The following is a 27,632-nucleotide window of genomic DNA, read 5'->3' as shown; positions in this document are numbered from 1 at the left end:
GTCGGTATAGGAACAAAAAATAGACAAAACTAAAATATTGTCCCAAACGATCAAATCGAACATGAAAAAAATTATAAGAAAAGGAACTCATTAAAATCACCGGAATCACTCCAGCAATAGTGGGCACAAAGAACAATCAACAAAAATGATTAAAAATAATAACATGACGAGCCACCTTATAAAAAAAGAACGCTATCATTTCATGGGCTCCCTTCTCAGCCTACTCCAGAACAAGACAATATGAAAACTATACAATAACAATTAACGCGAACCCCTCCCAATCTCAATGTCCCAAGCCGGTTGATCACCGCGGGAGAATCAGACCAAAACGTTCCAATGGTAAATAAATAAGTTTGCAATAAAAACCCAAACTTATGTTATATAGCTACATAAAATTAGAACTCTATCAACACATGCACACCTAGTGCTACTGGATGGCCTGGGAATTCCCAGGGGAATTAGGAAGAAAGGAAGACCTAAAAGCAGATGAAGCAAAAATACCACAGATAGAGACTACTCTTCGGAGGAGACCTTTACCCCCAAATAGAGGGGTTCACACTATTAGTAATAAAGCAATTGAAAGTAATTAATGAAAAATAATAATAATGTACATTTTTTTTTTAATTTACTTGTATGAACACTGATAATTCATTTTAATAATATTTTATGTGTACAATGATTTAATGCATGATGTTTTCCAATTCCGCATTAAAATGTACTATTTAATTATAATATTTGTATACTTTAACTACATTAAAGTAATGATATGTTAAATACATTAGTCTATATATATTTAATGAAAATGGTCTTTGTTTGAGGCTCAATCACGCCTAAACCACTAATCGTATCGTCATGAAACTGTCACCATTCGATGCGATATTTATCCTAGATAGTTTATGGCTATGTTATGTTTCGAATTCCAACGTACCTTCCTATTAAAATTCACCCAGCGAAGCGGGCGGGTAAGTATGTATAAGTGTGAAATAAAAGGCTTTATATTTTTTAATTTTTTTATTTTATATAGCTTCACGGGATTGCAGGTATTCTGCAACTTTAAATATTGTAAAAGACTTAATGACTTATCTCCGCATTCCTAATGATCCTCTCAATCCTCAAAATTAGTTGATTTTTTGAAGTTATACATGTTGAACTCATGCTGTACAAAAAATATTTTTTTGAATTTTTGTCAGTTTTTCTTTTTATTTGTGCACTTTAATCTTGAAACGGCTAAAGCGATTTGAATTATGTTTACACTTGTGTGTATTGTGGCAAATTACTGTGATTAATTAAAGAAAAATCCAATGAAGAATCCTTTCGTGCAATATTCAGTAAAATTCTGGATATCGGAAGAATAAATATGCAGTTAAATAAGCGACTGGTTTTATCCTCGAAAGGGTTGATGAAGGTGACCTACCTACATCGTACAAGCTGGTTAGGCTAGACATAAAAAAACTCAATCAAATATTTCAATAAAAGTATTAATACAAATTTCAGCAACAAATCGATTTCTGGTGAATCTTATTCAATGAAAAGTTTATTTTGTATGAATATATTCAAAAAAAAATTATTGAAGTAGGCGTTACTTTGCGGAAATCCATAATTATACAAATGATTTGAGTTTCCTTTAGTGTTAATTCCGCCAATATTTGTCTTTAAACAATTTGACACGTGTTTCGCCTCTACACGAGGCATCCTCAGGACGTATTGTCTCGCCAAAATCTGGCAAATTCTGGCAAAGTCTCGTGCCAGATATTAGCGAGACAACACGTCCTGAGGATGCCTCATTGGCGGAATTAACACTAAAGAAAACTCAAATCATTTGTATGCATATATTCAGCTTATGAGCCGGTTTATAATTCTACAACTACAAAAAATAATATATGAACTTTCAAACCACGAATTTCTGTTTAAATATTATCATACTTCTAGTTTCTAGAGAGCAATTTCAAGTTCACATGACGTAATATTTTAATGAGGAATGTTGTGCTTCTGTAGCCTAAAAGCCTGAAGGTTGTTTTAAAACATAACTGGCATAATATTAAAGTAACAAATTTAAGTACTCCAAAGTAATAGTAATTAAAACAAAGTTCTATACAAGAAATTTCGAAACAAATTGTATAAAGTTTTAAGTTGCAATGAACTTAAAACTGGTAATATTAACTTTTAAAGAGCGGAAGTACAATTCATAATTGAGTATACTATTAAGATTGAAATATTATATATATATCATACACATATTTGTACATATTAACACATAATATAATATCAATAGGCATTTAATTAAAGAGTATTCGAACGATATCATCTCAAAAAATTATCCAATTATAATGCTGCTGGGCCTATAATATGGTATATTAATTTTTCGAGTTGATATTTTAATTTCGAAACAGTTGTTAATTAGTATAAAGTTTATGTAAAGTATAAACCATTCAACTAAGTAGTGCATTAATGGCTAACCGTTCGAGTGACTTGTCGTCATAAAATCTTGTATGCTTTGTTCAACTCTCAGGTTGTGGCTTCATCTACAGGATCTACTTTACAGTTGATAACCTGCTCAACCCCAATATTTCCATATAAGGAAATTGACTTGAGTGTTGATCTTGTAAATCTAAACAATTTGTTATGTTTTTAAAGTGATATACCTCACTTCTAGGATTAATACGCAAATAAAATTTGAAAACACAATTTTTATTATATATTATATTAATATATGATTATAAAAAAATATGTGTGCAATTCACACGTGGTAGAAGTGAAACCAGCAAAAAATTTGGCTTCAAGATAATGAGACGAATGAAATATTTCGGGAAGAGAATAATTGAAGGTCTTAGTGCTGATCATAGTGATACAAAGCTTGATAATTATTTTACATTTTATTCGTATATATCACATAGATTTATTCAGACTCAGAGCTTACATTTTCAATAAATGATACAAGATAAGATGCTTATTGTAACTAAAGTATGAAACTAATATTTTGGTCTTAATACGGTCTTTTGAATACTGTGCAATTTGATTTTGTTGTTGATACAGTGTGACTGTTGCTCATTTTTAAATTTATTTTGTCGTCCAAAAACTCAATCAAGGGAAAAAGGCTGTATCCGATGCGAAACTTACATCAAGCCTCTAAACTGCATATGAAGTCCTGGTACATGTTTCTAGGATCACACATGATTTCAACCGCTATGAAACACATTACTATCACCGCTACCATATTTATGTTTGTGTCTCTATCGTCTCGCTTTTTCTTATCATTATATATCATTCAAATAATAACTATTCTAAAGAAGTTTCACTTCAATAAAATACAACGTCGGGGACGTCTACAAATTGGTAAGACCGATGAAATTTTCAAGATTCTTCAGATCAGAGGAACATTTTTTTTTATTTCCATAATACTATAAGAATTACCCTCGGTGAAGGATGTAGTAGGTAGATGATCAGATATAATCGCAAACCCCCATCGGCTTTTATTCTTCAATTCAAATTTATACAATTTTAATAATTTAATACTTCACTTAACTTATTTACAGGGTGTGAGTATTGATACATGAGCTGCAATTAATAACCGTTGAGGACTTTTTGGATTTTCCTAACCTTTTTGCTTTTTCGTTTAAGTATGTCGAAACTTTGTAGTGTTTTAGTTGCATCACTTTCCATAGATTTAAGTTAAAATACCTTGTAAATAATCATAAATGAAAGAATATTTATAGCAAATGTTGATTCAAAAGAATCATCTTCTCTTTAAATTCGAATATTTTCGAAGTGTTGCTAACTAATAAATAAATAAATAATAATTGATATTCATTTGATTTATTTTTGTCCTAAAAAATAAGTCAGTCAATCTGTCAGCCAATCTTAGCTTTATAAACTTGCGTTTGGATTATTTTACCTTGATGAAAAAAAATATTACTATATATTATATGTTTTTCATGTCAATATTACTTTCATCAATAATTTCAACTATTTTTTGATTATAATCATTTTTATGTTCATATTCATGTACTGTTATTTTTGCTTATTGTGAGTAAAATAAGAAAAAACAATTTTCAAATAATTCCTGTCAAATTCAAATCGCATTATAACGTATTAAAGAAGTTTTCACTTTATAAACTGTATACTTAGCTCCATGTGAGATGGAACTCTCTGTTTGATTAAAGTTTTTCGTAATTTCGTAAGCATAATTGGTATGATTGCTCTCAAAGCTTGTAATTACATTAAAAAACACAACAGTTTATTCACGATTACAGGTCAACCAGCAAACACAGACATCAGCTTTAACCACTTGCTGTAGTTAAAAATGTATATTGGCATTGCGTAAAGCTCGCATCATAGCGAGTCTTCTACCGCATTGATGAAAGGTTCCCTGTTTCCTTGGATATGTTGGCGCTCGTCCATTGTACATATCTCTACGATATTTCAATTTGACTGAACTGCTAAACAAACTTCTTTCTTGGTGGATATCTGTTACTGACAAAAATGTTACATCTAAGTTTATACTTATGCCGACAACAATTGACACTATTAGTGTCAAGGTCGTCTTCGTACATAATATGTTAAACAAATTGTAAATATAGTACTTATACAAATCGTCACTGAATTTGTGTCATCGCTTTTCTTCTACGGTATTTATCACGGGGAGTTTTCCAGTGTAGCCTTCCTCCTCAGTGTGGTTTTCAAGATACTTTTCTCTGCGTTCAACCAACCTATGAAATTAGCTTCGGTAGTGAGTCGGTCTTTGGTACCTATTTATTTCATGCGTACGGAGTATCTGGACCAGAAAATCAAAAGTAAAAGAAAAATTAACAAAATAACAACCGACTTCAAAACACTATTCCAAAACAAAAGATATAATATGCACTAAAAAGTACAAAAATAATTGCGTATTTTTATACAATCTAATAAATTAATCTAATTCTAGTTACGATTATTGTTATTTTTGGAATCTGTGTCCTTCTGCCGCGATCCGCTCTCGCCTCTCACCTCCTGACGACTCAAGCACATCTCACCTATAACTATGTATGTAGCAACAAACTTATCTTGGATGACACCGACTCCAAAAATTACAATAAACGTAACTAGACAATTATTACTTGACCATAACTATGTTATGGTAGATGACTTAAATATCCGGATAGCATAAAAAAGATTCGGCCGAGAATTGTTAATTTGCTCCTATGAAATGAAGAGTTCCGCTACTTTGTCATGGATTCCGTAATCAGAACCTTACCAAATATAAGAGTAAATAACAAGCCCAATTTAAAACTAATAGCAACTAGTACTTAAATATTTGAAGGACTTATGTAAAGCGCGCTTTGAATGGTTTCCCGAGCTCTGACTTGGCATGATGATGCATAACTTGCTTGCAAACCTGATAGATCTGTTACACCCTTGTTAGTACTTCGACCTATTTCTGATATATTTGTAGCATTAGTTACAACTTTTCAAAATTAACATTTAAATTGTGTTTATAATGTTTGGAAGGATGTGAGTGGCAATGTGATTGCAGAACACATTTTGTTCTTTATTTAAGGTACCTCAATTAAAATATATGATAATATTTGAATTTGGTATTTTTGGTTAAAAGTTGTATAAGTATCGGATCAATATGTCATTTTTACTTAACTCTAGTAAATATTCATTTATGGAGTAACATTGCATTCTATTGTAGCATGTAGGCATTCAATCACGATATGTTTTATAACGATTATAAAGTATCGGGCGGATAATAAAAACATCAGGAACGAAAGTGTAAATGTCCGAATCACCCTTAACACTGACATAGAGCTCGCTACGAGCTTCGCACAGCTTAAGTGCTACAAATCATTTACCATTAACATATTGCCTACTGGATCTACGTGAAATCGTATATCTTTCAGCTGGGAAATAACCCGTAGAAATTTTCGTAAGATATTAGTTTCGACTTTGTAAAAACAGTATAATAAATAAATAAATAAAAAATAAGCAGAAGCGGAAACATTGTGAATAGTGACGAGCGTAGAGCGATCTGATCACAATACGCCTCAAGTGATGCGTTATGATCACATTCATTAATGGGGTTAACGTATGTCGTCTGCTCGCTCCTTCACTTACTTCGTCATTTATTTATTCCCAGTTTACAATACTACGATATTGTTTACTAATATTATGATGATCTGGCCAAAATAGTAATTTCCTTCCTTTCGTACTAGATAAGTATCTAGTTAAAAGGAATACGAAACTCAAAACAAACTCAAAAGGTTTGGGTGTTTGAGTCTACTATATCCATGTTGTCGAAAAGCTCTACAACCTTGATATCAAAATATAGTAAAATATTTTATACTCGTGACCTTCTTCACAGTGCTTCGTGACTTAAATTGGTCAGCTCTAATATTTAGATCCAGGAGAAGGTTACCATTTTTACGTGCCAGGATTCCATAAAACAACTTTGACTTTATTTTATGTTTTATTATTGACTTATTTCCGAAGTATCGAAAATAATATTAATTGACAAAAATGTGAAATTTTAAATTTGTATTTGTTATACTGATAGATTTCACATTTCTTTCAGAACGTAATTCCACGCAGACGATGGCGCAGGCACTAGCTAGTCAGCAATATGTCAATTATTCAATCGTTGGCCGAGCCCGTAAAAATCAAATTGTAGTACACAATGCATACATTTCGTGAACTTTTCCAGAGAGTTACAGTTTAAACAAACATACGCCGGGTCCAATGGCTTTAGTAATGCATGGAACGGTCCCAACCTTCGTTAATTATGACGGCGTGTCGCTACTATCCTGCTGGAAAATTGGATGTTTAGTACAGAATTTACAATTATTCGAGTTGTTTGAACAACTGAAATTATTCACTGTTTACTAGGAAGTTGGTTCGTTATGATTCTGCCCCTTGCAGCTTACAGGTAGAGTCGAGTGGGGATATTATTATTGCTATTAATAGCGGATGGGTACACAAATACTTTATGCAATGTTTCTGTTTTGTACCGCAAAAAAATAAAGCCCCAAGAGCACCTATGATGTTAACAACCTCATCAACTAGAACACAACTACCCTCAAAACTTTATTGAACACTTTATTTTTTGAGTATTGAATGAAACTGAGTTGTCACGTTCGTATTCCTGACAATTGTTAATGGGTAACGTCAAGGGAATGCCATAGGTGCGCGATCAGTCGGAGTAAAATTTACCAGAGTAATTTATACATAAGTATTATCGTTTTTATCTCGGACATTATATTTTCCATTCCCTAATAAGGTTGTCTCTTTATATGTCTGGTTTTTTATATTATATCATTTTTACTTTACTATTCAAAATACATATAATTGCATGGTGGATGATAATCTGTGCTGATTGGCTCCCAAATGTGATTACCACTGGGCATGATCATGCCCATGTCTCTGGTAGGGAGCAGACGCTTCATGTGGGTTTGGTTTAGTATTGTAACAAGAAGTTCTTATTCAGATTTAAAAACTTATTGTTATACGGTTAACCATAATAGTGGTAAAATAATTTATTTAAAATTTGAATCTTAAATGACGCGAATAGAACAAAATCGATAAGGGGAGACAGATCGGAAAGTGAAGTGTCGCCCTTCAGCCTAATAGTTAATTAAATGTAAAATATTGTATGATACTATCACTATATATTTACAAAAGCAGACAAAGAGTGTTTGACTTGTATGACATGAAAGCATATTCCAATGCGTAGGTACTATTTACGAGCCTCAATATGGCGACTGGAAACCCAAGTATTGGCAGCTGTTTTGACCAACGGATCAGCTTAGAGATCCAACATGGAAATGCACATTAGTACAAATCCTTGTATGTGTGTGTATATTAAATTAATAATTATATATTGTTTAGGTAGGTAGTATTGTAGGTTTATGTATAATTGTGATATTGGTGATCAAATATCAGTGAAACGTTTACACAATATGTTGTTGATAATATGTGTAATCTTGACATATTTTAAGAGTTTTCTCCAGTTTAATACCAATTCCTTATATTAACCATACCATTAGAGTTCCTCAATATTTTTTGTGCGAAACCTTTTTAAGTTTGCATCCCTTTCAGTTTCGGTCTCTCTTGGTAGTTTGAATAAACAGAATATCGAAGCAAACTGACCATTTCACCTCGAATTTTGCACAAAGTAGGAAATACCAACGTCGAATGCAAAAAGTCGTCTTTATTAACAGAATACATCGCTTGGCTTTTTCTTTATTGCCTTTTGAGAGAACTCGTTTCAATTTCAAATAATTAAAACTACTACCCGAAAGCAATAGCTGTAGTGATGTGTTTCAAAAGCTATATAAATTATACTAAATGAATTACATTTAGTGGGAGATAAATTATGTCATAGCAATAAATAAAGTAAATTGGTTCTTCTTGTGTTTGTTTATTAAGTTCAATATTGTATATAATTTATTAATTGCCCCTCACTACTGAAATAGGGGTCCCGGGTTGGAACTCCGGTAGGTGCAAACGTTTGTATGATGAATATTAATGTTTGTTTCCGAGTCATGGATGTTTATATAATATGTATTTTTGTATGTTCATGTAGATGTCAATAGTATTAAATATGTTGTTGTCTGGCATCCATACAATAGGTTATACTTAATATGCCTAATTTGGGGCTAGACAATATGTGTAAAGTGTGTCAATAAAAAAAACATTGAAAATTTTTCCTTGATAATTCTAACTTTCTGCCTTCTACTGGGAATGGGTTTCCAGGCCGATACGATATGGGTTTCTTCAAAGTATGTGCGTGCACCTTCCTAAAAGACCGGGAACGTCTTTTCCTCTTAGAGTTGTAGGAGAATGTAAGCGGGGGTGATCACTCAACATCAGGTGATTGGTACCAGTCTTTTTGGTTGGTCTCATGACCGACTTCCCTTAACTCTACGTGTTATTATTTGTGTAGATTCCTAGTAGGAATGTTCATTGATTAATTCTGAATGCAAATGAACTACAGAACATCATAAATGTAACTGTATTCAATAATAATACAAGGTTGTGTCTGTGCTTTAAACCATAAAGGCGGGGTTAGTAATACAATACGTACGTATCTAAGTATCGTAAATAATTTTTCAAAATAAATAAATGTAATGTGTCGTAAAAATCGCTCTTCTTTACTCGACTTAGAGTTAAGCTGATTATTAGTAATATGACGACACTTAACTACAAATATAATAATAACTACATATAAACACATAATAATAGTCTTTATAAATACAATAATTGATAAGTACTGAGAATTACATAACTAGTATCTATGTATTTTACATTTGGAATAGTGGTTGAAAAAATATGAGTATTATAGGTATTAGAAGTATGCTGGGTTTGAAGTTAGATGTATTTTTTCATGATAATAAGGGACGAGACGAGCGATACGTTCAACTGTTGCAGTGCCACTCAGGATTCAAAGTCAAAGTTAAAGTCAAAAAGTTATTCAGGTCAGTCAGGATGAAGTACAAAAGTTACAATAGCATTCAAATGAGCATTACAATATTCATTTACAAAATTTAGAACATTAATTCCAACTATCTTTATCATTCAAATAATCGTTCACATAATAATAGATAGATAGCTTAGATGTTAATTTATTTTTTACGATACATTTAAATTTTTTAAAAGGTAATATTTTAATATCATTTGGGAGATTATTATAAAATATAACAAAATCCAATTTAAAAGATATAGCAATGTTACGGAGCCTAGTAGGTGGAATTCTTGAAAAAAAAACAAAAATTCTGAGCGGCACTACAATAGCACTTCACCTTGAGACATAAAATATTTGTCCAGTAATTACACTAGCTACGGCGTTCTTCAGACCGAAACAATAATGCTAAAACATTACTGCTTCACGGCAGAAAAAGGAGCCGTTCTGGCACCCATAATTTTGCCGGTATCTCGTTCAAAAGAGCCTCCCACTGGTAAAATTTATTTGAGAGACAGTTCAGAATACAGTGTAATTAGAGTCATGTGGAGTTTTCAACACAAGAGTTAGTTAAACTCACATCATGATTATTCACAGCGTTAAAAATATCACCAAATTCGCTATCACATAATAATAGTGTAAGTAATCCAATTTGAAAGTGCCAGTGTCACTCGCCAAACCGAGTAATAATTAACTGGAGCTCGACGAGAGAGGAGAGGCTTCATGAATAAATGAACTCCATTATGACATGTCATAAAACAAGTGCGGATTTGTTTATGTCATCGTATCAGGGTATCAAAGTTGTATTCATTGAACGAGGGGCTTTAGCAAGTAATCAGTATCAAATTAACTATTTACAGTATTTGATTGATGATCTATCTAAATCATAAGAATATAAGTAACTTTCATCCACAATCGTTTTTTCCAGTATCCCAAAGATAATTTAAGAACGATAATATTTTTGTCATTAATATAATAACGATTTTATCGCAGGCATCACTTCCGAGTGTGTGACTAAAGATAGCAACAGAGCGTGAGTGAAAAATAATGCTAACCCACGCCATTTTTAATTCTTTTCACTATTTACTTGGCTTGCACTTACAGGGATCTCTACTGCTTCGTACAGGCAAACATAAATAAATTTATTATGATTAATAATTAATACAGTGATAATAACAGTAAGTTTCAATCGATATATTGCTTTTAACTATAATTATTGTAAGTCTTCTACGTCGGTCGCTCCCAATCAATCATCATCCATCATACATTTGCTAAACGAGCTCGTGAACACCATTTATCTAAGAACTCTAGTTTCAACTCTGGTCTAGAACTCGATACAATTCTTACCACAGTATTATAAACTAGTAGTCAACCCCGACCACGTCCGGATATCATTTGGGAAATATAAAATCTATCATTTTATTTACAAAGAACATCCTTTTACTAAAGGGATGTAAATGTATGATGTACTTAAAACAGAAAAACTGATTTCGTAAATTTCTGGTTTTGTTTTTTCTGTGTTATTTCTGTCGGTCTGTTTCAACGACGGGACGGAAGAAACATAATTTTAGAAAATTAATGAGAGATGCACGCAAAAAATCAAACACTTTATATATTATGAACGAAATTTAATACATTATGTAAATTTAATACATATTGCCATGTAAACGAAGTTCAACTTAATGTAGCACTTATAAAATAAATTTGTAATTGATCAATGAACATGAAAGATAAAGATAAACTATCAATTATGGTTATTATCACCACCATAGATCCACCATAGATCATATGGATATTTGTCAGTTTGTTTGAGCTTCCCTTAATTTCATAAACATATTTTGTAAACCTTATAGTCCAGGAATCCTTGAATAATTAAAAAAAATTTTTTGAATTTAAAACTTTTGAAACGCGATGTTATATCGCGATCATATCAATTTTTTTCGTAAATCTGTAGCATGTTGCATTACAGGCGACAGCCAGATGAATCATTACTATAGCAATACTAAAGTTAAGACATGTTAGTTGAGTGATCTAAGGTGCCATATTTAAGGTGTGGTCGAATATGGGAGGCGGTGCTCACTTATCATCAGGTGACCCCTTGTATAAAAGAATCCATTCGATGATAATACAATATATTCATTACTTTGCTCTTGTATCCTACCAAGAATCACAATTATAATTAAAATTATCGAGACACGTACGATATATAAAGATATTGAGCTTTTTAATTATAGTTTTAAATATCACATTGTATCTATATATTTGATTTAATCCCGGTCTTACCTTAACCTTTAATGCTATTCCCAATATTGTTCGATTATCTTTCCTGTGAATTGAAACGAATGCTTTTAAATTACTGTTGATTTCAAACAATATTGTTCTAAATATTAGATTTGCGTTAAATATTTCACAAAATAGATGCAAGCTGCAGAGGTACTCCACCGGCATCATGTTAATATTTTATAAAGCTGAATGGAAACTCTACCGTCTGTTGCGAATAAAATGTTACTGCCGGCAATAACGGTGTTATTCAATTGAAATTTCATAGCAACGAAGATAATGTGGAGTAGAAAGCCCGTTAGATACAGATCTCTATAATATAGCTGAAATCTGTTGATTGTGCAATAAAACACTTTATTAGTATTATATTGCAATAATTTTAAGAGTTTTGTACCTGATAGTTAACCAGTGCAGTCGTCCAGAGGGGGTCATGTAACAGGATGTCGCAGCAGCTTTACTAGGGATGATACCTGATCAAATGAGTCCACAATTAACCCAGTGGTTTGACAGTTCAAACACTATATTGTGGAACTACCTTCTAGAGACGACTGGATGAACAACAAAGTCTGGTTGGGGAGTTTAACTACGATATTTAAAGCAGAGATAAACGAGAAGGCTACTTCAACCAAAACATATACATTCACTCTAACAGTCAGGCAGTATTGTTTCCTTTAGACGCTGACTTGACGGCGTCAAAATTAGTCAAAAACTGCATTGATTGCCGAAACACATTACTCATGAAAAATAGAGTGAGCCTCAGATGGGTTCTAGGGCATGCCGGAATCATAGGCAATGCAATGTCCGATAAGCTCGCAAGAGCTGGAGCTAAAGTCATCCAAAACGGACCGGAACCTATTTATTGACTGCCTAAGAGCGCCATTCATCATACCCTGAGCAACCAATGTCAACAAGAAAGCATTTAAACGCTGGAGCAATTCAACAGTTTTAAACCATTCCAAAGCATTGATAAAGCCAAACAATAATAGAAACGCGAATATAGCCCTATCATTGAGCAGGAAAAACCTATGCATACTCACCAGGATGTTAACTGGGCACTGTCGCCTAAATAAGCACCTCAGTGTGGTCGGATTAAATAACGATATGCCTTGCCTTTGGCCGACAAAACGCCTCTTCATCTCCTCTGCGATCGCAGCCCAATCATTTATGTGTAACACCATCCTTGGCGACTACACCCTGCTCCCAGAGGCTGATGTAATACTCGCGTCAAGAAGGTACTGCGGTTTGTAAATACGAGTGGCGAGGAGGACTCATTAGGAGTAGACAAATAACCACCCTCTCCAAATATAATAATAATGTTACTATTACCGTTTTAACAACAAATAATGAAAACCAAGATGTCGAAATCCAAATAGCCGACATGGATATAAGAAAAAGGAATTCTTTTACAATAAAATAAGTATTTAAAAGTTGCTTCTTGTACGGGATACATTTGTGTGCGAGTCAGACTTACGCTTGACCTTTTTTTAATAGGTAATGCTGTCTCGAAGCGTTAATAATAACATAAAGGTAGGCGGTTTTACGTACTTTATTTCTTGGCCTTTTTTGCTTCTGCCTTTAAGTAAATTTTTCATGGATTCGTTATTCGAATTATTTTTAATTTTTTAAGGTTTAAAATGAAACCTTAAATTAACCCACATTATGTGGATAAAATATAATTAATACTATAATGCAGGAAATTATTATTGTATCAATCTCGGATCGCAGAGTATATAGGAGTCGGCCGCTACACGGCGATATAAAAACCATTTCAGTTCCATTTTGTAGTTTGCTTTGAAGTAGAACATTATTCGCTAAAGGGAGAATAGTAGTTAGAGATTCGTAGGTATGGTGTTTTATCAAATAAATTAAAAATATATTTTTTTTAAATCAAAAACTTGTAACTAATTGAATTCTGATGAAAGCACTTAAAATGATTTTAAAGACTGTCAAATAGTTTATCTGTTTGTTATTGCGACTGGTACTTAAGTATCATTTCCTGTCAATCTATATATACGAGTATATAAGAGATTTCCACCGATGTATTGACTTATTAAGATATCTCTGGAACCATAAAGCGTGGAGATTTGAAATTTTATAGGAATATTCCTTTCGCCGAGTAGAGGTCAGTTAAGAACGGATTTCACGAAACTCCTCCTGCAGGAGTCTTTTTTATTATGAATAGAACATCTGTCGGGTCCGGTCGGCAAAAAATTTAAATTGTGAACAAAATTCAATGGCCAACAAACCTATATATAAAAATCTGCGAGGGTGAAGCCGCGGGCGGCCGCTCTAGTACAAATAAAATTTACTCTTTAGTAAAGTCACATTTTAATAATTATCCGGTACAACATAATAATGTTAAAATCCCACGGGCTTTTCGCGCGTAGTCCGGGTTTCAGAGTAAATAATTAACTTGGCGTACACAAAGTCTGCAAAACCGTTGAAAATTTAAAACGGCAAACACGATATGTAGCTAGCGAAAGGTGTTTTCGACTGTTATGAGCGATATTTGTTTTGGTTACGAGCCTCCTGTGCTCTGTCGTGCGAATAAGAATAGCCATTTGCCATAACATTTTATTCAGTCGTTTTCAGGTAAATGGGATTTCGTGTTTCTAGGGCGTACCTACCTATAACACTGGTCACGGTAAATATTGCTTTAATAGAAAATACTGCCCGGGTATTATTGTGTAATTGTGCAATCACGATTGAAGTTAAGATAAATACAACAAGAAACAACAACAACAATTATAACTGAGAAAGATCTATTTTCAATTATCTGAAAATTATATTCAATATTCAGTTAGGAATATTTTTATTATCTGCTAGTAAAAAGTATAATAAAACGATCGGCCCTTCGAAGACAACACAATTGGACCATTAAATCAGTTTTTAATTTGTTTCTTGATTATAAATTTAACAGAACCCTTATTCAATGTCTATAATAAACGCAGCATAAGTTATTCCTAATGACATAAGTTATTTGCCGTGAAAGTTTCGTCGAAATGAGATTCTGCGACGTGAAACAGAATGTATTTCACAGAACATCATTCACGTTTCATACATTTTTGGACCAAAAAATGAAAATGCCGGCCAAAGAGAAAAAGTACTATATTCGAATAGAATACACAATTCCTAACATTTTTTACTATTACTACCAATCTGTGGGCACAATGGTTACGTCGTAATAAAATAATTAAAAAAAAATCCATTGGTGATAAAAAGGTTGGAGTGTCACTATTAAAAGCATGGATATCTTACGTTATGACATAATACTTGATAGTAAAACAGTGGTAAGGTTGATGAATAGTGTTGGAAAAAAAAATTCGTCATAAAATATAAATAAAAAATATTTATCAACTTATTACTTAACAGCATTTATTTTGTTTGATCGCTATTACAAGGTAAGGGCAACATTACTAACTTAGAAAAAAACGCTCTGGCAAGGTGTGATGGCGCTGGGAGAAATAAACAATATTAACCTTAACATTCTTGCTTAAAATCAGTGGTAATAACTCATAAGTTAATGACATATAAATAAACATTTTCTAGTCTTACAAATACGTCATCTAAACTTATTGCGGGTGGGCTGAGGTAAGGGTCACGTCTAGCATAACCCATGTACCAGACTATGCACATAGTATGGGAGCAACATCCGGTGGCTCTCTTTCCTATATGGCATGTGCAATAACAATGTTTTAATGCTCGACGCCCGGTTGCTGTTCTATCCAGTGCAATATACAGATAGTAGGTATGTTTGGGATCTGATGTGTCGGTATTGTATTCGCCTCTAATCAACCACTAGTCCTTTCCCTCCAATTCCCTTACAAGCTCTAGAGGAATTCCACCACTGAGCTCAATGCTAAAAGCTCCATCTGGTTGAACATGCTCTCCATAGTAACTCTCTTGTCGCTTGTTTCAGCTGATATATACCGAGGCTAAATAATATTATTTCTTCTTCGGTCAGCGTAGGAAAGTCATTAAACTCTGCCATATCCGCAGACATGGGCTGGAACTGTGCTCTCATTCTGTCCAAGTTATGTCTGGCGACAAGATCTGCCAGTGTATTGGGCTTGTTTATCCTTACCCGGACTATTTGTAACAAATCAGATGCATGGACATTATCCACTATCAACACGTAAGAAGCATTAATTAATGCTGCTAAGATTCTAAAATATTCAAACATATAGGGCAATGTTATATTAATATGCACGTTTCTCAGCAGGCGGAAATCGAACACTTCTGTTTCAATATGGTTTATTAACAACCTTAACGCACTAACGATCTGTGCAGAATTAAAATCTTGAATTAAATTGTCTTGCATACCAAGTAAATGCCATTCATCTTGCTCGAGATGCATCCAAGAACGAAGTGTCGGTTGAAATACTTCTACTTAATTTACGTTCGGACTCCGAATTCCAGATGCGACTTAAGTGTGGGTATTGTATTTGTTTTAAACTGTAATAAACCTACACTAATTTATCATCCAAAAATTGAAATACATAATTTAAATACGCAATAATTGCCTACATCCAATTACCGAATAGAGTAGGGATTTATACGCCTGCGTATTTTCAATGCCACAGTAATTGCATCACTCAAATAATCCAATAATCCACTTTCATGGTTCAGTCTATCGAATGAAACAATTTCAACTATCAAATCCATTTAAGTTATTCTAAAATTTACGTACCGTAATAAATAATAAAAATTATAACATTTTAATAGAGATTTTTATATGCTATAAAAATGCAAAAACGTTTATATACACTGCACAATAACAGTTATTTCTCATAGAAATATTATGAAGGTCAAATCCATTACACATAATTATTTAGATTAAAACTTTACAAAGGCAGAACAGAAACAGCAAAATCCTTAGTATCACACGGTTTAACATTATTTATACAATTAATCAACCAGTACTTTGTTACATGCCTTACATTGTCTGTTAATTTCTTTTTTAATCTCTCCATTTTCCTAAACTCAATTTCACTGTCATTATGTAAAACATAATCTACATCCATTTGCTTTATAGATTTAACAACCTCTCCACCATAAGCAATCCAATGTCTTTCAAAGATTCTTCGTTCTTCTTCAGGTATACTGATAAAATCAGGGTAGAAGCCCAATCTCAAATCTTTAAATATATCTGGTAATGGATTTTCAGGGTATGTTTGGTTTTCAATTTTAATCTTATCGATTCTCTCAGTGTCTAAGTCAATGTTTGAATTAATTTTGCTTTCTTTTTTTTTCTTTTGCTTTGGAGTTATATCTTTCTCATCCTTAACATCCATGCTTGTATTACTCTCACATTTTTTACTTTTCTTTTTGTTTGGAGTTATATCGATTTCATCTTTAACATCTATGTTTGAATGTTCCTCACTTGAAGATTTATTTCTAACAACAAAAGCATCTAAACTACCTTTAATTTTAGATGGACTTGCTTTAATTTTTTTTGTTGGAGGTTCATTGTTGTCTGAAATTGCAGCCAATTTGTTTAGTAGAGTTACATCCGTTTTTTCTTTAGAGGTTTTGTATAAATGTTTCAATTCTTCTAAGTTTGTGGCTGTTTTCCAATCTTTGTCGTTTCTAATTCTAGTTACCCTTGGAAATCTTACAGATATACCATCTGCTGTATGTTGATTTGCTTTGGTTAACTCTGTACCTGTGAAACAAGTAAATAAAAATCAGAAAATTATTTTTTTTCTACAACATATACATGATAATAATAAAAATTATCTTTCAGAATGCAATAGAGAAGTATTATATTTTTCTTTCCTACTTCGCAAATACTTTGGTCTTATGTGATCATGGTTGCTGTTGAATATTTGTGTCATGAAAAAGCAACATATAATTAATTTGGTGTGCAATGATAAATACATATAATCTATACTGTATACCTAGTATGGCCATAAATAAAATATGTTTTTGCAGAACCTATTTTTAATAACACTTAATAAAACATTAATGTATTTATCTATTGAAGTCTTAGCAAACAATAAAAAAGATTTATTTTCGCACTGTTTCCATCGAAAATTCAGTCACTTCACAAAGTTTGTTCAAGGGGTTCAGATCTGGACTAGACGAGGGCCCAGCCCAGCTCCGTTAGTTCGTACCTTGTGACCAGATATTGCTGTATCATCCAAGGTACATTTTAAGAAAAAGTATATTGATAAGAGGCTTCACAAGAAGATCTAAGACAGTCTGTTGAAACACTTTGTGTGATCTTTTTACTTTTTTTCACAAATTTGGTGACTCGTTGATAAGACACTCCCCACCATACCATGACTGATGCAGAATGATAGCCACATTGTACTTTACTTAAAAAATGGGCTGGGACATTATTTTTTAGTTCTTCTCGCCATTTCAAACCCCTTTTCAAACTGATTTAGCTTCTATTCTATTCTAGTGGCTTCTGTGGAAGGGGCACCACAACTCGCCAATGTCACGTTTCAGTAGACCAACAAGCTTAGAGTGTGTCATTTGATCGGTGTAAACGAATTTATAAGTGATTATAGTAATGACCGGTGCCCAGAATCAAAACAGATTTATTTTCTTATTATACCTGAAACAAATATACATGCTGTTAGATTATAATGGACAAACACTGATAATATTACTTATATAAAACATTTATTGTGTTAGTTATAACTTAATATTATATATATTATAGCTTCATGCTGTTTAACAAATGTTGTTGCAATATGCTATGTCATTGTCACTCCCTATGGTAAATAATGATGATCAAAGTTCTAAAATAGTACTAACTTCCTGTGTTCCAAATTTGAATTCAAACAAATAAACTATATATATTTTAATTTGTTTGTTACAACATTTATGGCCAGTCTAGAAGATGTTATGCAGTATTTAGTCAGTACTGTCAGCAAAAAAACTGTCTGGTGACAAAACATAAGGGTGTCAGTGCCAGTATAATTACAACTGCATGAGAAATTTCATTTCATGTCTCAGGGTGATGGCAGAGAGAGATGATGTTTGAGTTATACCACATTTGCTACACCTTAGGAATTTTTGTAAAGTGTTATAAGGTTTCATGACTTTGGTCATTCTGTCATTTTCACCAATAATAATAAATATTTACCTGTGATTTCCCAAACAGGCTGATTTTTTGGATCCAAGGCTATAAAATCGGGTACCATTCCTCTATTACATTCTAGCCAAGGTGGCACCTTATTATAATCCTGTGATATTTTCATCATCAAGGGTGTCAGTTCTTTTTGCAATCTGTCCAATGAGCTGTCATCATGTCCGGTGTGTACTTTGGTCACTGTTAGCCATTTATTTCTACGCTGATCATGACAACCCATAAGAAAAACTGACATCATTCCACCCTTCCTTCCAGTCCCTGAAAATGTGTCAAGTAAAATATGAACTGGGATTAATATTTACATACAAAATAAAAAGTAAAGTCTATTGCTAACAACAACAAACTTAAAATTACGGGAAACTTTCCAACAGAAATAATTTAAGTTAACAATGTTGTGTATTTCTACAGATTTACACACCTCTGATAACATAGATAATGCTTATTTTTGCTCAAACAATTCTTTGAGTTGTGTTTGCATAATATGTCTTTCAAGCAACAAATTGCAGTTTCATCCCCAACTCAGAAATAAATTCCCATAAGATTAAATATCACAGTATGTTAATGTCTCTTATATGTGATGATTAAATAAAACTCAATCATCAGCACATTATTAATATTGTATTAGGTGGTGGTTATCACCTAGAATCTTCTATTGATGACTGACATAAAGGAATTATTATTTTCAAACACCTTAAATCATGAGTAAGAAAAGATCAAACAAATCAACTGCAAACTGACAATAATTTCTATATTGATTTTACAGGAATTTTAGTATTTTTACAATATTGTACAATTCCTTGATGTTATCATTCTGTGTTATAGTAAAAATTTCTAACTGTGCTTATTTGTTTAAAAAAATCCCTGTGTCAAAGTAACACCAAACAAAGTAAACCATATCATAGGCCACTACATAAACCACCAAAAAAAGTGGTGAATTTGAGACGGGACATCACCACTAGCTCACTACACTCATCCTGATGATGGATCTCCAAATGGTTGGAAACTATTTGGTACCAACTCTGACAAACCCTGAGTAAAACCGTTTTAGACAAATAAAGTTTATAATGTCTCACTAGCATTTTAATAAAGTTTTTGGTGTGATATGGTATGGTATAGGGGCTCCTGTTTCCGCAATTAAACCACTAGCATGGGTTCATTTTGTGTGCAGTAATGGCCAGTTACTCAAACAAGCCCAGCTCCTTCTAGAAGTTCAGAACATTCCTGTGGTATTTGCAGACTTCCTGGAGCGACCTCGTATTGGTTAAGGTTTTTGCTCGTTGGTTGGCCACCCCCGCACATTCCAGGATTACGTGAGCGACCGTTTCGTCCTCGGCCAGACAGCCTCTGCACTTAGGACTGTCCGTTACGCCGATTGTGAAAAGGTGTTTGTTTAGCGATGTGTGACGCGTTAGGGTGTCCACCATTATATGGATGTCATGTCTGTTGAAGCTGATAAGTCTACGTGTCAGTTTGGGCGACAGTGCAGGTATCGCCTCTTTTGACTGTCTACAGCTTGAGACATTCATCCATCGGGTGTTGTGTAGGTTGTTGGTGAGAGAGCATATCCATGGGCGCATTTGGCTGAAGGACAGTGGCAGAAGTGGCAATGGACCAGTCACTAGATTAGTCACTAGAATGTTTTTGGTAAATGTACAAAGTTTCCAAGATGGATATAGGATATATTATTATGAAAGCTGAGATGCTTATATTACCAAACCATGCCCCCAAGACAACTAAATCAGCTGTGTCAGCCATAGCTCCATCAAACAAATAGTCTTTCTTGACCTTTAGCCAATGTCTTTTCCCTGGTTCGTAAGTTGATTCCAAGTCCTTAAGCACTAATCCTTCTAATCCCAATTGCAGAACCTGAAAAATATATTATACATATCAAACTATAGCTGTAATAAATTATTGATTAGATATCTAATGTTTTGTATTCTCATAATAATAATTGTATAAAAGTAGGTTGTAGAAATTTATTTCAGTAATTTTAATTAATATAATTTAAAGTATTCATTTCAATGTCATTAATTATGCAAATGAAGTGTAATATCAACTTAATATTATAAAATATCTATCTTAATAAATTATCTTTATCTAAATATAATAAATAGTTGAAAAGTATATGAAATGACCTTAAAACATTACCTTAGCAATCATACTAGCTAAATCAGAAGGTTTCTTAATTAACTGCTGTTCAGAAAACATAACATGATTTTTCACCTCAACCATATTATCATGGAGAATCTTACGTCTCTTTCTAATTGGCACATCAATTAATACTTCTCCATTGTAATATAAACAGTCAAATATATAAAGACATACTTGTGCGTCTTTAAACTCTGATTGTTTATGAATACCTAATGTACCAAATGGTAAAGGCTTTCCGGTGTTAACATCCACCATTAATACTTCGGCATCAAGAATCATGTCAACACCTTCAGGAAACGCTTTGGGTAAATAATCTTTGAAATGATTCACTTTGTGTGGCATAACAGGTTTAAGTGCCCTTGAAAAGTACTTGAACTCATTGCCTTTTTTATGCACTTGTACTCTTTCTCCATCATATTTAATTTCAGAAAACATACCATTTGGGCACTTCTTCATAGCCATTTCTACAGACTTACATGCTTCTGCTAACATAGGTAAAACAGGTGTCATAAGGCTCAGTTTTGCTTGTACAGTTTCTTGTGTCGAATCTTTGTGTTTAACACCAGTGCTTGTTGATAGGACTCTATCTATAACCATGTTTAGGTCACGAGATGTTTGAAATACTTGATAAGCATCAGGATGGACACCTTCAAGAATGTGTTTTGGTCCAGCATTGATCCTCAAATCACCTTTGATTAACCTTATCATCATTTTTAAATCAGATAGTGTACACTTCTTTACTATTTTCTTAAAATGATAGATTTGTTCTTCTTCTTTTGTAAGTTTTGAAAGATCATCTAAGAAGTTATTTATATCATGAATTGTGAGAGTACTTCCTGATGCAGGTTGAACTGCTCTGGATTTGGAAAAGAAGGTCTCGATGGTCTCAGAGACATCCCCTTGTTCAAGATGAGTTAACATATCATCATGATCAGTATTCAAAATTCTGGAGAACAGCTTTACAAGCTGCTTACTTTTTAAATTATAAACTCTTTTTGATACTTGGGGTAAAAGCATTTTACACCATAGTATTAAATCTCCTTGAAATTTTTTTCCATCACAACCTTTTGTAAAAAACCTATTTACTGCAGCAGTTTTCTCAGTGTAAGCATCAACTTTAGATATTTTATCACAAAGTAAGCAAAACATGTTAAACTTATTATCTTCTGTGAGAGTCACTCTAACTGCACTATCTGTTAATATTTCTGAGGGTTCAATTTTCTTGCTCAAAGGCAAACTCTCATTTTTTATCACTTTTGCTGAGTAATTCCCACTGTGTTTATCAGCATATATTTTTTCCATTTCATTTATTTTTCGCAGGACATACTCTTGGTCTTCTTTAGTTATATTTGCCCAATTACCAATATCATTGATTGATTCGATGCGTTTAGTTGTTGGTCGTTGTTTGAGAAGAGCATTCATTAAACAATCTATGTGATGCCAAGATTTCATTGTTTGGTTTTCACCATATGGACTTGGCACTACCTTCGCAATACGTAGCTCTCCGCCAGGGCAATTCCCTTTACATCCTTTACATGACGCCCTAGCCCCTTTTGCACGATCCACGTAAAATGGAGTTACTTCCGCCATGATCTTAATTCTTTAGCTTATGATACATAATATGCGTAAAATTACAACATATTATTCTATTGTAAATTGCAACAACACCAGCTGAATAAGTTATACGATTCTGTATGTAAAATTGAACCGGTAAAAGTCAATAAAGTAAATTAGAAACACGTTCAAACTAACGATATGAAAAGTTAAGACTGAGTTTTATTTACATTATGAAGATAAACAAACAAAGCTAATAATTTGCAACTTTTTCAAACACAAGTCACAACCACGGGCAAGAGCCGGAGGCTCGTCGTCGCTCGTTTCACTCGATTGAATGAAACGTGCAGTTATTGACAGATTGACAGGTGACGCCTATAATCTTGTGAAAAACGGAAATAGCTGAAATCCACTACGTTATAAGCAACTGTTCACTTTCAAACTCGGCTGGATTGCCAATCGCTATACTATAATTACTACTATTTCAAACATAAGTCAAATCACTACATATTACATACATACTAAACTAAATTTAAATTTTTACTTTGGCAGTACCGGCTCATGGTACATGGTATTTACATTTACTTTGGGAGGCCTTGTCTTTAATATGTTCTTCAATAATTTCAACTTCAGTTCTACACTTCACAACTCACGAGGTTAACACTTGTCAGTGTCGTCCACTTGTCACATACTATATAAGTCTATAACTACGCGAGTGCAGTGATCAGTCCTCAGTCATTAGCAAAAAACAAGTCAATTAGTTGTCATATGTCAAAATATAATGACAATCGTACTTCACTTTTAAATAATGGATTACCATAAAGTTGAAATAAGGCTATAAACTATCGACTTGATTAAATTATGTTAAAACGCTTACTCAAGCCTCATCTTTTAACTGGAAGCAACTGCAAAGGCCTCTCCTTAGAGCGCATGTGCAAATTGTTCAACGTCAATATTACCGTCCACACAGCGGAGAGTTGACCAAAATGAATAGTTTAGATGCATTAAAAAGTGACTTCCGAAAGTTGTCGGCGCCTTTACACTGCAAAGTTCTTCAGTGTTCACTGTTCAGTCTCCTAATTACCAACGCCTGGCATACGTTTATGTCACTGCTATTAAGATAATAAAGTAATAAGTTAAGAAAAAAAAAATCTCGATTGGAAATTTTAATAAAAATATATAGAAAAATATAAATTAAGTATTATTATACATATATATCATAAAAATTGCACTATTTATTTAATCAGGCTGGTTTACCTTTACGTCTAAAAATGGTTTGGCTTTTTAAAATTTTTTAAAAATTTAACCGAAAGAAAATTAGTACAAAATCAATATTTTACGTTATGTACATACTGGCATGTGTATATTGATGCTATTTCACACAAAATTATTCAGGGACACACACTTAACTACAAATACTAGTATTATATTACTGAGGTCAATAATTATTATAATTGTAATCTTAATATTTGTGTCAGAATAAAGAATTTATGTGAGCGCTCCTAGTAAAAACATAATAATAAGTAAATTAGATTTGGACCACTGTGTTCAGTTTATTTAGTTTGAATCTTCAAAACCCAAGAAAATTAAACGTAAAATAGCTTTTGCACCAGTTGCATCAGACTGCATACAAAAAGTGAGAGCTACTCTTCTTAGAGATTTTTACGAAATACATTAATACCAAATGAAATATTTATTTATTCTTTGATAGTTCTATAATTTAATAAATTCCATTTTCACTCCAAGTCGATCATCAAAACTGGTGCAATAGTTTTGAGCGAGTGAGCAACAGTTAAATTACACAGAAACAGGTAAAAATTTTATGGTAATATTATGTCGAGGGTCAATACAACTGTAATGATGAATTGAAACGATATATTCAATGTTTCTCTGATCAAATGAAGAAGTCGGAATGGTGACCCATGAATTAATGTCAATGAGTTAAATTTAAACATTGATAACAAATCTGTAACGTCGAATTGCGAAGTTGCAACAATTCTTTGAAATATTCTTTACAGATATACCTGTTTCCACTACAAATTTGTTAAGCTTATCATCAGACTCCGCTCTTTCGCTATTAAATGATAATATTATTGAAAAAAGATGTTATAAAATCTTTTAAATTTATTAAAAATAATGTGACAAATAATCTTTGGGGCATATCAGGTATACCGAAAGCATCCATCTTTACTCTGTGGTTATGCTTTGAAATATTGTTGCACCAGATTAAGCTGTAATATTTAACAATTGTACAGATCAGTTTGTACCAGTGACTACCTACTAGCTAATGACCAATATCTGTACTATCCACTTTAGTAAAATTTTTGTAAAGTTGATATTAAATAAATTGCATCTTCTTTTTTTCCATAGTAATTTACTACACACTTAACGGTTTAATTTTATCCAGAGTCTGTCTGTAATTTGATTACAAACAGTTAGAAATTCTGCCACAGATCGCACCCTTACTATAAGTCGTTAAGGAGTCCCATTGATTATCATAGTCGACTACGACAACTAATTGACCATAACTATGTTATGGTAGAGGACTTAAATATCCGGATAGCATAAAAAAGATTCGGCCGAGTATCGTTAATTTGCTCCTAAGAATTGAAGAGTTCCATTACTTTGTCATGGATTCTGCAATCAGAACCTAACTAAACCCTCACCAAACAATCTTTGAAGTATATCCATTCCAATAAAAAAATAATCATCGAAATCGGTTGGCGCGATATTGAGTTATTCGTTTTTAAATTTATCATCCACTTTGCTATACGTATGTATAGCAAATGTAAGACTTTTATGGTTTTCTCATGGATGCCATTGTCAGATCTGGACCAATTACAACGGGATCACACTGGAAGCACCAGCTTTCAAATAAAAAAGAATTATCAAAATCGGTTGACCCAGTCGAAAGTTTAGAGGTAACAAATATAAAAAAAACATACCGACGAATTGAGAACCTCCTCCTTTTTTGAAGTCGGTTAAAAATAAACTGAGTGCCTATTTCTAGGCTAAGTAACAATTGCGTTAGGTTTTAAAAGAAGCTTTCTGAAAACATAATGGAAATGTTTTTCATCAAGTTCAAAGCCTATATTAAACTTAAAGTAATAGAAAAATCGTATTAAAATTAATTGGATTATTTGTTGATGATTCGAACTTTAATAACTCTTAATGAAATATTATAATATTTACAATTGTGAATTAGAGGTTGCTACAATGCTTAAAATATTGTAGATGAACATTTTTTTTTGTTATTTGGTAGAGTTCTCGTGACTCGTGACGAGCGTGATTTCATCATGCTCGATTAAATGTCACTGATTGTGGTGGCGACGTGGGATGATTGTTCCCTTCCCTAAAATATGGTCGAGGGAGGCGATGGCTGGCCCATGCGTCATACTCGTGAACGGGCGCTACTTGTGGTGGCAGAATGATCCTGTAACAAGAGACTCTGCTTCATGATTTTAAGATTAAAGTAATTATATTTTTTATAATCGTTAATAAAATGCTCGCAAAATACCTTTTTATTTACGGTATGTGTGGATTGATGCATCTACTGTACTCAGTAATTCTTGTTTTAACGTATTAATTCATTTTATTTTTGACTACTCGTGTAAGGCATTGACTATTAAAAATCTTATAATTTTGATCATTTATCGACTAGTCTTTTGACGATGAACAACTTTTTCAAAAACATTGTTCGATGTTAAAGTGCATACTTTATTAACCTTTCAGCCTCATCGTGCCATCAAGAGTTCAACAGTGACGGCTCAAAACACGGCACCCTGACATCTCCTCACTATCCGCTCGCTTATCCTTCAAATACACACTGTCACTACGAGTTCTTTGGCAGAGGCAAAGAAAGAGTACGCCTTATTTTTCAAGACTTCATACTTTATAAGCCACCAGACGGTTCCACAGAGTAAGTACCTATTTAAACAAATTTAATAGTTAGAAACTTGTTTAACACTATTGACATAGACATAATATTGTCACAGAAAATATATCAAGCGTATTGAAGTGCCTCGGAGGACCAAGGTCGTAGATAGAAGAGGAACACTAGATACGCTGTCAGCGTATGTAAATGAGATAGCGATTGCACATGAGTAACTAAACGGTACAGAGGATAAATTGTTACATATTTTGGTAAAAAAAAAACAAAAAAAGTGAAGATAAATTAAACAAAACATTTTTATTGAGTTGGATTATTACTAAGCAAACCTAGATGCAAGATTTTAAACATCATAAATATATATTAATATAAAAAATACAAATTACTTACTATAATAATTTTTATTTTGTTATTATTGATTTTTAATATTTTTTTTTTTTACGTAATTACTCGAACATCAACGACACAATCTTTAATACTTTTAAGTATTTCATTTTGATTTCAAAATCAATAATAAGGTGTTCCCTCGTGAGATGAAAATCATCACTGCAGCGGCAGTTCGTAGTAAAAACGTCATTAGTTATCAAAACGAAACTTACATACAAGATATTATCATGACTGTTCTACTAACCGCTGAAGAATCCTGGCTGCAGTGTCAGATTATGTACGATATCATATTATTGCATTGCAACAGAAATTATGCAGGTGTACAAAATGACATACTATTTCCGTAAATAAAAGGATCATACAAATATAGATACTAACAAATATTTACTTACATACAGTACAGTAAACAACCATATCAATGGTATAATATCACTTTTAATGCTTATTATTAGTATTCAAGCTTGCAATTAATATTAACCTTGAGATACGGTTCTCGCCAGCCTAGAGAAACTCTCTAAGAAAAAAGTGATTCACTCTATTGTATGGAACATGCAGTCATTGACAAATGACGGCTATAATTTCGTAAAAAACGGAGATAGCCGAAATCCACTACTTTGCAACTGATCGCTTTCAAACTGAGCCGGATTATACTTCGTCACCAATCGCCATAACGTAACTACTACTATTTCAAACTTATATCAAATCACTGCACGTTTCATACTAAACTAAATTTTAATTTTTACTTAGGCAGTGACGCCTCACGTAGTATTTCCATCCTCTTTGGTTCTCGCCGTGTATACAACAAGCCGCCGGTGGGCACCACAGAACACTTT

At 33.0% G+C, this 27,632-nt stretch overlaps 2 protein-coding genes across 3 annotated transcripts in view; one reads left to right on the top strand and one right to left on the bottom strand.

Annotated features, from left to right (window-relative positions):
• The window catches only part of LOC126965630 (suppressor of lurcher protein 1), a 353,858-nt gene that overhangs the window by 312,761 nt on the left and 13,465 nt on the right, over positions 1 to 27,632 (top strand). The window contains exon 11 of the mRNA XM_050809301.1: positions 26,256 to 26,442. Coding sequence (XP_050665258.1) covers positions 26,256 to 26,442 — 187 coding nt within the window. The remainder of the gene's footprint in view (positions 1 to 26,255; positions 26,443 to 27,632) is intronic.
• LOC126965629 (DNA ligase 3) lies at positions 14,806 to 23,222 on the bottom strand. Of its 2 annotated transcripts, XM_050809297.1 has the most exons (5): positions 20,967 to 23,222; positions 20,531 to 20,684; positions 18,813 to 19,076; positions 16,654 to 17,378; positions 14,806 to 16,179 (listed from the first exon to the last, which is right to left on the bottom strand). In XM_050809297.1, exons 1-5 carry the CDS (start codon positions 22,557 to 22,559, stop codon positions 16,051 to 16,053), a joined length of 2,865 nt encoding a protein of 954 aa, XP_050665254.1. In that variant the 5' UTR covers positions 22,560 to 23,222; the 3' UTR covers positions 14,806 to 16,050. The 2 variants fall into 2 exon arrangements, with proteins under 2 accessions (XP_050665254.1, XP_050665255.1); XM_050809298.1 differs by lacking the exon at positions 14,806 to 16,179 and having other exon boundaries at positions 16,360 to 17,378; positions 20,967 to 23,221.

The sequence above is a fragment of the Leptidea sinapis genome, chromosome 8 (assembly GCF_905404315.1).
Source record: "Leptidea sinapis chromosome 8, ilLepSina1.1, whole genome shotgun sequence".
Taxonomy (NCBI): domain Eukaryota; kingdom Metazoa; phylum Arthropoda; class Insecta; order Lepidoptera; family Pieridae; genus Leptidea; species Leptidea sinapis.
The sequence above is the reverse complement of the archived record's forward strand: the minus strand, read 5'-3'. Positions and strand labels throughout refer to the sequence as shown.